Genomic DNA, 10,627 nt, shown 5'->3' with positions numbered 1-10,627 from the left:
TGTTTTATCTTATTTTTAAAATAGATAACTTTTTCAACTTATTTTTTTAAAATTTTAGCTTACGTTACAGGTTATAATAATAATTAAAAAAAGAAGAAGATATAGTAATAACATTTGAGAAGTTGCATTTGGGTTCCATGTTTATACATTCTTCACTTCTAATGAATAACACCTTGAAACATCGAGTCCATAATTGAATTTAGTCTTACAATGTTACAGACCTTCAAATTGTTTCCATAAATCTTTGAAATATGTCATAACACAAAATCTGAGAGTGGTTTATAATTTTATTAGATAAGACTCGTCCAAATATGCTGGTGTGAGAAATGTTGTGATGATATAAAAATTCTAAAGAGTAATCGGTATTTTTCAAAAGAATATTTCAATTATATACATTCCATATACCATGCCTTTACTAATTATATATAATACGGGATTTCTCAAAGTATAAAAGAAAGATAAGACAAGGAAAACATACAACATCTATAAAAGACGCACCAGACAGAGCCTCTCATTGAATTTTGTGGTAAACGAATAGAACTCTGTAATTGAGAAAAAAATAAAATGAAATAATATTAAGAAATAAAAAGAGAGACATATTTAAGTTACAAAATTAGAAAATATTAAATCACGTATTAATATTTTTCTAAAACAAAATAGGGAACTTTTACTTCTGTTTTGAATATATAAACGATTTTTAATAGAATTTGTTCAATATTTTAATATAGTAAATAAAAAATTTGTATATATGAACTATTTTTTTTACTTGTGTATATATCCGATGGGGTTATGAAATTTTTCTATATTTTGTTTTTTAAAAATATAGGGTTTTGCGCAAAACACCCATCTAACTCATCTAGTTTTGCAATTTTACCCTATATCTCTAACAAACACATATTAATCTTATGAAGTCTAAAATAATACGCAATATGACCCTTATACGTATATTGTAAACTTTTTTACACTCCCATAGATTAGATTTTTAATATTTCGAAGGTCGATTTGAACTTTTCGTCGAGAAGGCTTCGATTAAACATATTAAATATCAATATCTTACAAAATATTGTCGTAGAAAAATGACGAAAAGGGGTTACATTGCGTATTATTTTAGACTTCATCGGATAATTATGCATTTTTTGGAGGTGGAGAATAAAGATGCAAAAATAGATGAGTTAGAGGGTTTTATTTTGCACAAAACCCTAAAAATAACAAAATTTGATTTGATAAGGGTGGATATTTCACTAATAAATTTGACACGTGTCATGATCACGTGAGTTAACAATTTTGAAATCCAAACTTTATGTAGATATTTGGCACATATATTGGATTATGTTCATTGTTTTCATGCCAGATCCGAACTGCTCTTCCCAACCGTTTAACCCGCTATCCAGAAACTCTTCTCCTCTAAGATTAGTGTTAACAAGTCATGGAGAACCTCATTGTATAGAAGTTTTACAAACCAAACCTTTAGATTGATTCAAATAATTTCACGAAGAAAATATTATAAATCGATTTATTTGTTTAAATTTGGAGATATAAACCGATGATTGATTAATTATGTGAAGCTATTTTACTTTTATTTTCTCTTTGTAGTCAATATTTCTTAGTTAATGTTACGTGTTTCACACATGGAGTTTCAACTATATTAAATTTCTAAAACGGCTAATCAAATACCTAATTAAAGTATTCAAAGATGTTAAATTAAAAAAAATTAATATGACAGTTTCACATTTCAATCCATATAAATAAGCAAGGATTTTATTGTTATTCATCAATCAAAAACAAACAAAGCATTAAGCATATAGTTGCTATACTCAGACTTTTTACTCAATTTCTCATTATGTCTATCAAAAATGTGTTTTTACTTCTAGCGGTTCTATGTATCATAGTTTCTGTAAATGCTCAATTGCCTCAGTTTCCGGCTCAACTTCCTTTTCTGTTTCCGTTCCAACTGATTCCTGGATTACCTGATATAACAAAATGTTTCTCATCCGTGATGGATATTCCTGGATGCATTGCAGAGATTTCTCAATCCATTTTCACTGGAAAGTTCGGTAATTTAGGTCCGGCTTGTTGCAAAGCATTTTTGGACGCCGATAATTGCATACCGAAAATTCAATTCATTCCATTTTTTCCTCCGATGCTAAAGGAACAATGTTCAAGAGTTGCCGGTGCAACTCCTCCCATACCAAAATAGTGTTTTATCTTATTTTTAAAATAGATAACTTTTTCAACTTATTTTTTTAAAATTTTAGCTTACGTTACATGTTATAATAATAATTAAAAAAAGAAGAAGATATAGTAATAACATTTGAGAAGTTGCATCTGGGTTCCATGTTTATACATTCTTCACTTCTAATGAATAACACCTTGAAACATCGAGTCCATAATTGAATTTAGTCTTACAATGTTACAGACCTTCAAATTGTTTCCATAAATCTTTGAAATATGTCATAACACAAAATCTGAGAGTGGTTTATAATTTTATTAGATAAGACTCGTCCAAATATGCTGGTGTGAGAAATGTTGTGATGATATAAAAATTCTAAAGAGTAATCGGTATTTTTCAAAAGAATATTTCAATTATATACATTCCATATACCATGCCTTTACTAATTATATATAATACGGGATTTCTCAAAGTATAAAAGAAAGATAAGACAAGGAAAACATACAACATCTATAAAAGACGCACCAGACAGAGCTTCTCATTGAATTTTGTGGTACACGAATAGAACTCTGTAATAGAGAAAAAAATAAAATGAAATAATATTAAGAAATAAAAAGAGAGACATATTTAAGTTACAAAATTAGAAAATATTAAATCACGTATTAATATTTTTCTAAAACAAAATAGGGAACTTTTACTTCTGTTTTGAATATGTAAACGATTTTTAATAGAATTTGTTCAATATTTTAATATAGTAAATAAAAAATCTGTATATATGAACTATTTTTTTTACTTGTGTATATATCCGATGGGGTTATGAAATTTTTCTATATTTTGTTTTTTAAAAATATAGGGTTTTGTGCAAAACACCCATCTAACTCATCTAGTTTTGCAATTTTACCCTATATCTCTAACAAACACATATTAATCTTATGAAGTCTAAAATAATACGCAATATGACCCTTATACGTATATTGTAAACTTTTTTACACTCTCATAAATTAGATTTTTAATATTTCGAAGGTCGATTTGAACTTTTCGTCGAGAAGGCTTCGATTAAACATATTAAATATCAATATCTTACAAAATATTGTCGTAGAAAAATGACGAAAAGGGGTTACATTGCGTATTATTTTAGACTTCATCGGATAATTATGCATTTTTTGGAGGTGGAGAATAAAGATGCAAAAATAGATGAGTTAGAGGGTTTTATTTTGCACAAAACCCTAAAAATAACAAAATTTGATTTGATAAGGGTGGATATTTCACTAAAACATTTGACACGTGTCATGATCACGTGAGTTAACAATTTTGAAATCCAAACTTTATGTAGATATTTGGCACATATATTGGATTATGTTCATTGTTTTCATGCCAGATCCGAACTGCTCTTCCCAACCGTTTAACCCGCTATCCAGAAACTCTTCTCCTCTAAGATTAGTGTTAACAAGTCATGGAGAACCTCATTGTATAGAAGTTTTACAAACCAAACCTTTAGATTGATTCAAATAATTTCACGAAGAAAATATTATAAATCGATTTATTTGTTTAAATTTGGAGATATAAACCGATGATTGATTAATTATGTGAAGCCATTTTACTTTTATTTTCTCTTTGTAGTCAATATTTCTTAGTTAATGTTACGTGTTTCACACATGGAGTTTCAACTATATTAAATTTCTAAAACGGCTAATCAAATACCTAATTAAAGTATTCAAAGATGTTAAATTAAAAAAAATTAATATGACAGTTTCACATTTCAATCCATATAAATAAGCAAGGATTTTATTGTTATTCATCAATCAAAAACAAACAAAGCATTAAGCATATAGTTGCTATACTAAGACTTTTTACTCAATTTCTCATTATGTCTATCAAAAATGTGTTTTTACTTCTAGCGGTTCTATGTATCATAGTTTCTGTAAATGCTCAATTGCCTCAGTTTCCGGCTCAACTTCCTTTTCTGTTTCCGTTCCAACTGATTCCTGGATTACCTGATATAACAAAATGTTTCTCATCCGTGATGGATATTCCTGGATGCATTGCAGAGATTTCTCAATCCATTTTCACTGGAAAGTTCGGTAATTTAGGTCCGGCTTGTTGCAAAGCATTTTTGGACGCCGATAATTGCATACCGAAAATTCCATTCATTCCATTTTTTCCTCCGATGCTAAAGGAACAATGTTCAAGAGTTGCCGGTGCAACTCCTCCCATACCAAAATAGTGTTTTATCTTATTTTTAAAATAGATAACTTTTTCAACTTATTTTTTTAAAATTTTAGCTTACGTTACATGTTATAATAATAATTAAAAAAAGAAGAAGATATAGTAATAACATTTGAGAAGTTGCATTTGGGTTCCATGTTTATACATTCTTCACTTCTAATGAATAACACCTTGAAACATCGAGTCCATAATTGAATTTAGTCTTACAATGTTACAGACCTTCAAATTGTTTCCATAAATCTTTGAAATATGTCATAACACAAAATCTGAGAGTGGTTTATAATTTTATTAGATAAGACTCGTCCAAATATGCTGGTGTGAGAAATGTTGTGATGATATAAAAATTCTAAAGAGTAATCGGTATTTTTCAAAAGAATATTTCAATTATATACATTCCATATACCATGCCTTTACTAATTATATATAATACGGGATTTCTCAAAGTATAAAAGAAAGATAAGACAAGGAAAACATACAACATCTATAAAAGACGCACCAGACAGAGCTTCTCATTGAATTTTGTGGTAAACGAATAGAACTCTGTAATAGAGAAAAAAATAAAATGAAATAATATTAAGAAATAAAAAGAGAGACATATTTAAGTTACAAAATTAGAAAATATTAAATCACGTATTAATATTTTTCTAAAACAAAATAGGGAACTTTTACTTCTGTTTTGAATATATAAACGATTTTTAATAGAATTTGTTCAATATTTTAATATAGTAAATAAAAAATCTGTATATATGAACTATTTTTTTTACTTGTGTATATATCCGATGGGGTTATGAAATTTTTCTATATTTTGTTTTTTAAAAATATAGGGTTTTGTGCAAAACACCCATCTAACTCATCTAGTTTTGCAATTTTACCCTATATCTCTAACAAACACATATTAATCTTATGAAGTCTAAAATAATACGCAATATGACCCTTATACGTATATTGTAAACTTTTTTACACTCTCATAAATTAGATTTTTAATATTTCGAAGGTCGATTTGAACTTTTCGTCGAGAAGGCTTCGATTAAACATATTAAATATCAATATCTTACAAAATATTGTCGTAGAAAAATGACGAAAAGGGGTTACATTGCGTATTATTTTAGACTTCATCGGATAATTATGCATTTTTTGGAGGTGGAGAATAAAGATGCAAAAATAGATGAGTTAGAGGGTTTTATTTTGCACAAAACCCTAAAAATAACAAAATTTGATTTGATAAGGGTGGATATTTCACTAAAAAATTTGACACGTGTCATGATCACGTGAGTTAACAATTTTGAAAGCCCAACTTTATGTAGATATTTGGCACATATATTGGATTATGTTCATTGTTTTCATGCCAGATCCGAACTGCTCTTCCCAACCGTTTAACCCGCTATCCAGAAACTCTTCTCCTCTAAGATTAGTGTTAACAAGTCATGGAGAACCTCATTGTATAGAAGTTTTACAAACTAAACCTTTAGATTGATTCAAATAATTTCACGAAGAAAATATTATAAATCGATTTATTTGTTTAAATTTGGAGATATAAACCGATGATTGATTAATTATGTGAAGCCATTTTACTTTTATTTTCTCTTTGTAGTCAATATTTCTTAGTTAATGTTACGTGTTTCACACATGGAGTTTCAACTATATTAAATTTCTAAAACGGCTAATCAAATACCTAATTAAAGTATTCAAAGATGTTAAATTAAAAAAAATTAATATGACAGTTTCACATTTCAATCCATATAAATAAGCAAGGATTTTATTGTTATTCATCAATCAAAAACAAACAAAGCATTAAGCATATAGTTGCTATACTAAGACTTTTTACTCAATTTCTCATTATGTCTATCAAAAATGTGTTTTTACTTCTAGCGGTTCTATGTATCATAGTTTCTGTAAATGCTCAATTGCCTCAGTTTCCGGCTCAACTTCCTTTTTTGTTTCCGTTCCAACTGATTCCTGGATTACCTGATATAACAAAATGTTTCTCATCCGTGATGGATATTCCTGGATGCATTGCAGAGATTTCTCAATCCATTTTCACTGGAAAGTTCGGTAATTTAGGTCCGGCTTGTTGCAAAGCATTTTTGGACGCCGATAATTGCATACCGAAAATTCCATTCATTCCATTTTTTCCTCCGATGCTAAAGGAACAATGTTCAAGAGTTGCCGGTGCAACTCCTCCCATACCAAAATAGTGTTTTATCTTATTTTTAAAATAGATAACTTTTTCAACTTATTTGTTTAAAATTTTAGCTTACGTTACATGTTATAATAATAATTAAAAAAAGAAGAAGATATAGTAATAACATTTGAGAAGTTGCATTTGGGTTCCATGTTTATACATTCTTCACTTCTAATGAATAACACCTTGAAACATCGAGTCCATAATTGAATTTAGTCTTACAATGTTACAGACCTTCAAATTGTTTCCATAAATCTTTGAAATATGTCATAACACAAAATCTGAGAGTGGTTTATAATTTTATTAGATAAGACTCGTCCAAATATGCTGGTGTGAGAAATGTTGTGATGATATAAAAATTCTAAATAGTAATCGGTATTTTTCAAAAGAATATTTCAATTATATACATTCCATATACCATGCCTTTACTAATTATATATAATACGGGATTTCTCAAAGTATAAAAGAAAGATAAGACAAGGAAAACATACAACATCTATAAAAGACGCACCAGACAGAGCCTCTCATTGAATTTTGTGGTAAACGAATAGAACTCTGTAATTGAGAAAAAAATAAAATGAAATAATATTAAGAAATAAAAAGAGAGACATATTTAAGTTACAAAATTAGAAAATATTAAATCACGTATTAATATTTTTCTAAAACAAAATAGGGAACTTTTACTTCTGTTTTGAATATATAAACGATTTTTAATAGAATTTGTTCAATATTTTAATATAGTAAATAAAAAATTTGTATATATGAACTATTTTTTTTACTTGTGTATATATCCGATGGGGTTATGAAATTTTTCTATATTTTGTTTTTTAAAAATATAGGGTTTTGTGCAAAACACCCATCTAACTCATCTAGTTTTGCAATTTTACCCTATATCTCTAACAAACACATATTAATCTTATGAAGTCTAAAATAATACGCAATATGACCCTTATACGTATATTGTAAACTTTTTTACACTCCCATAGATTAGATTTTTAATATTTCGAAGGTCGATTTGAACTTTTCGTCGAGAAGGCTTCGATTAAACATATTAAATATCAATATCTTACAAAATATTGTCGTAGAAAAATGACGAAAAGGGGTTACATTGCGTATTATTTTAGACTTCATCGGATAATTATTCATTTTTTGGAGGTGGAGAATAAAGATGCAAAAATAGATGAGTTAGAGGGTTTTATTTTGCACAAAACCCTAAAAATAACAAAATTTGATTTGATAAGGGTAGATATTTCACTAATAAATTTGACACGTGTCATGATCACGTGAGTTAACAATTTTGAAAGCCCAACTTTATGTAGATATTTGGCACATATATTGGATTATGTTCATTGTTTTCATGCCAGATCCGAACTGCTCTTCCCAACCGTTTAACCCGCTATCCAGAAACTCTTCTCCTCTAAGATTAGTGTTAACAAGTCATGGAGAACCTCATTGTATAGAAGTTTTACAAACTAAACCTTTAGATTGATTCAAATAATTTCACGAAGAAAATATTATAAATCGATTTATTTGTTTAAATTTGGAGATATAAACCGATGATTGATTAATTATGTGAAGCCATTTTACTTTTATTTTCTCTTTGTAGTCAATATTTCTTAGTTAATGTTACGTGTTTCACACATGGAGTTTCAACTATATTAAATTTCTAAAACGGCTAATCAAATACCTAATTAAAGTATTCAAAGATGTTAAATTAAAAAAATTAATATGACAGTTTCACATTTCAATCCATATAAATAAGCAAGGATTTTATTGTTATTCATCAATCAAAAACAAACAAAGCATTAAGCATATAGTTGCTATACTAAGACTTTTTACTCAATTTCTCATTATGTCTATCAAAAATGTGTTTTTACTTCTAGCGGTTCTATGTATCATAGTTTCTGTAAATGCTCAATTGCCTCAGTTTCCGGCTCAACTTCCTTTTCTGTTTCCGTTCCAACTGATTCCTGGATTACCTGATATAACAAAATGTTTCTCATCCGTGATGGATATTCCTGGATGCATTGCAGAGATTTCTCAATCCATTTTCACTGGAAAGTTCGGTAATTTAGGTCCGGCTTGTTGCAAAGCATTTTTGGACGCCGATAATTGCATACCGAAAATTCCATTCATTCCATTTTTTCCTCCGATGCTAAAGGAACAATGTTCAAGAGTTGCCGGTGCAACTCCTCCCATACCAAAATAGTGTTTTATCTTATTTTTAAAATAGATAACTTTTTCAACTTATTTTTTTAAAATTTTAGCTTACGTTACATGTTATAATAATAATTAAAAAAAGAAGAAGATATAGTAATAACATTTGAGAAGTTGCATTTGGGTTCCATGTTTATACATTCTTCACTTCTAATGAATAACACCTTGAAACATCGAGTCCATAATTGAATTTAGTCTTACAATGTTACAGACCTTCAAATTGTTTCCATAAATCTTTGAAATATGTCATAACACAAAATCTGAGAGTGGTTTATAATTTTATTAGATAAGACTCGTCCAAATATGCTGGTGTGAGAAATGTTGTGATGATATAAAAATTCTAAATAGTAATCGGTATTTTTCAAAAGAATATTTCAATTATATACATTCCATATACCATGCCTTTACTAATTATATATAATACGGGATTTCTCAAAGTATAAAAGAAAGATAAGACAAGGAAAACATACAACATCTATAAAAGACGCACCAGACAGAGCTTCTCATTGAATTTTGTGGTAAACGAATAGAACTCTGTAATAGAGAAAAAAATAAAATGAAATAATATTAAGAAATAAAAAGAGAGACATATTTAAGTTACAAAATTAGAAAATATTAAATCACGTATTAATATTTTTCTAAAACAAAATAGGGAACTTTTACTTCTGTTTTGAATATATAAACGATTTTTAATAGAATTTGTTCAATATTTTAATATAGTAAATAAAAAATCTGTATATATGAACTATTTTTTTTACTTGTGTATATATCCGATGGGGTTATGAAATTTTTCTATATTTTGTTTTTTAAAAATATAGGGTTTTGTGCAAAACACCCATCTAACTCATCTAGTTTTGCAATTTTACCCTATATCTCTAACAAACACATATTAATCTTATGAAGTCTAAAATAATACGCAATATGACCCTTATACGTATATTGTAAACTTTTTTACACTCTCATAAATTAGATTTTTAATATTTCGAAGGTCGATTTGAACTTTTCGTCGAGAAGGCTTCGATTAAACATATTAAATATCAATATCTTACAAAATATTGTCGTAGAAAAATGACGAAAAGGGGTTACATTGCGTATTATTTTAGACTTCATCGGATAATTATGCATTTTTTGGAGGTGGAGAATAAAGATGCAAAAATAGATGAGTTAGAGGGTTTTATTTTGCACAAAACCCTAAAAATAACAAAATTTGATTTGATAAGGGTGGATATTTCACTAAAACATTTGACACGTGTCATGATCACGTGAGTTAACAATTTTGAAATCCAAACTTTATGTAGATATTTGGCACATATATTGGATTATGTTCATTGTTTTCATGCCAGATCCGAACTGCTCTTCCCAACCGTTTAACCCGCTATCCAGAAACTCTTCTCCTCTAAGATTAGTGTTAACAAGTCATGGAGAACCTCATTGTATAGAAGTTTTACAAACCAAACCTTTAGATTGATTCAAATAATTTCACGAAGAAAATATTATAAATCGATTTATTTGTTTAAATTTGGAGATATAAACCGATGATTGATTAATTATGTGAAGCCATTTTACTTTTATTTTCTCTTTGTAGTCAATATTTCTTAGTTAATGTTACGTGTTTCACACATGGAGTTTCAACTATATTAAATTTCTAAAACGGCTAATCAAATACCTAATTAAAGTATTCAAAGATGTTAAATTAAAAAAAATTAATATGACAGTTTCACATTTCAATCCATATAAATAAGCAAGGATTTTATTGTTATTCATCAATCAAAAACAAACAAAGCATTAAGCATATTGTTGCTATACTAAGACTTTTTACTCAATTTCTCATT

General features: G+C 28.1%; 4 protein-coding genes across 4 annotated transcripts; all 4 read left to right on the top strand.

Annotated features, from left to right (window-relative positions):
- Positions 1 to 1,840: 1,840 nt before the first annotated feature.
- AT5G36480 (ECA1 gametogenesis related family protein) lies at positions 1,841 to 2,197 on the top strand (the record flags this gene model as incomplete). Its single annotated transcript, NM_001085188.1, has 1 exon — positions 1,841 to 2,197. One exon carries the CDS (start codon positions 1,841 to 1,843, stop codon positions 2,195 to 2,197), a length of 357 nt encoding a protein of 118 aa, NP_001078657.1.
- Positions 2,198 to 3,970: 1,773 nt separating this feature from the next.
- AT5G36470 (ECA1 gametogenesis related family protein) lies at positions 3,971 to 4,574 on the top strand. The gene has a single exon (NM_001085187.3). The coding sequence runs from the start codon at positions 4,038 to 4,040 to the stop codon at positions 4,392 to 4,394; it is 357 nt and encodes a 118-aa protein (NP_001078656.1). The 5' UTR covers positions 3,971 to 4,037; the 3' UTR covers positions 4,395 to 4,574.
- A 1,660-nt stretch (positions 4,575 to 6,234) lies between these two features.
- Positions 6,235 to 6,591, top strand: AT5G36460 (ECA1 gametogenesis related family protein; the record flags this gene model as incomplete). Its single annotated transcript, NM_001085186.1, has 1 exon — positions 6,235 to 6,591. The coding sequence occupies one exon, from the start codon at positions 6,235 to 6,237 to the stop codon at positions 6,589 to 6,591; it is 357 nt and encodes a 118-aa protein (NP_001078655.1).
- A 1,772-nt stretch (positions 6,592 to 8,363) lies between these two features.
- On the top strand, positions 8,364 to 8,967 carry AT5G36450 (ECA1 gametogenesis related family protein). The gene has a single exon (NM_001085185.2). It carries the CDS (start codon positions 8,431 to 8,433, stop codon positions 8,785 to 8,787), a length of 357 nt encoding a protein of 118 aa, NP_001078654.1. The 5' UTR covers positions 8,364 to 8,430; the 3' UTR covers positions 8,788 to 8,967.
- The last annotated feature ends 1,660 nt before the right edge of the window (positions 8,968 to 10,627 follow it).

The sequence above is a fragment of the Arabidopsis thaliana genome, chromosome 5 (assembly GCF_000001735.4).
Source record: "Arabidopsis thaliana chromosome 5, partial sequence".
Classification (NCBI taxonomy): domain Eukaryota; kingdom Viridiplantae; phylum Streptophyta; class Magnoliopsida; order Brassicales; family Brassicaceae; genus Arabidopsis; species Arabidopsis thaliana.
Note: the sequence above shows the minus strand (reverse complement) of the source record. Positions and strands in the feature narration are given on the sequence as shown.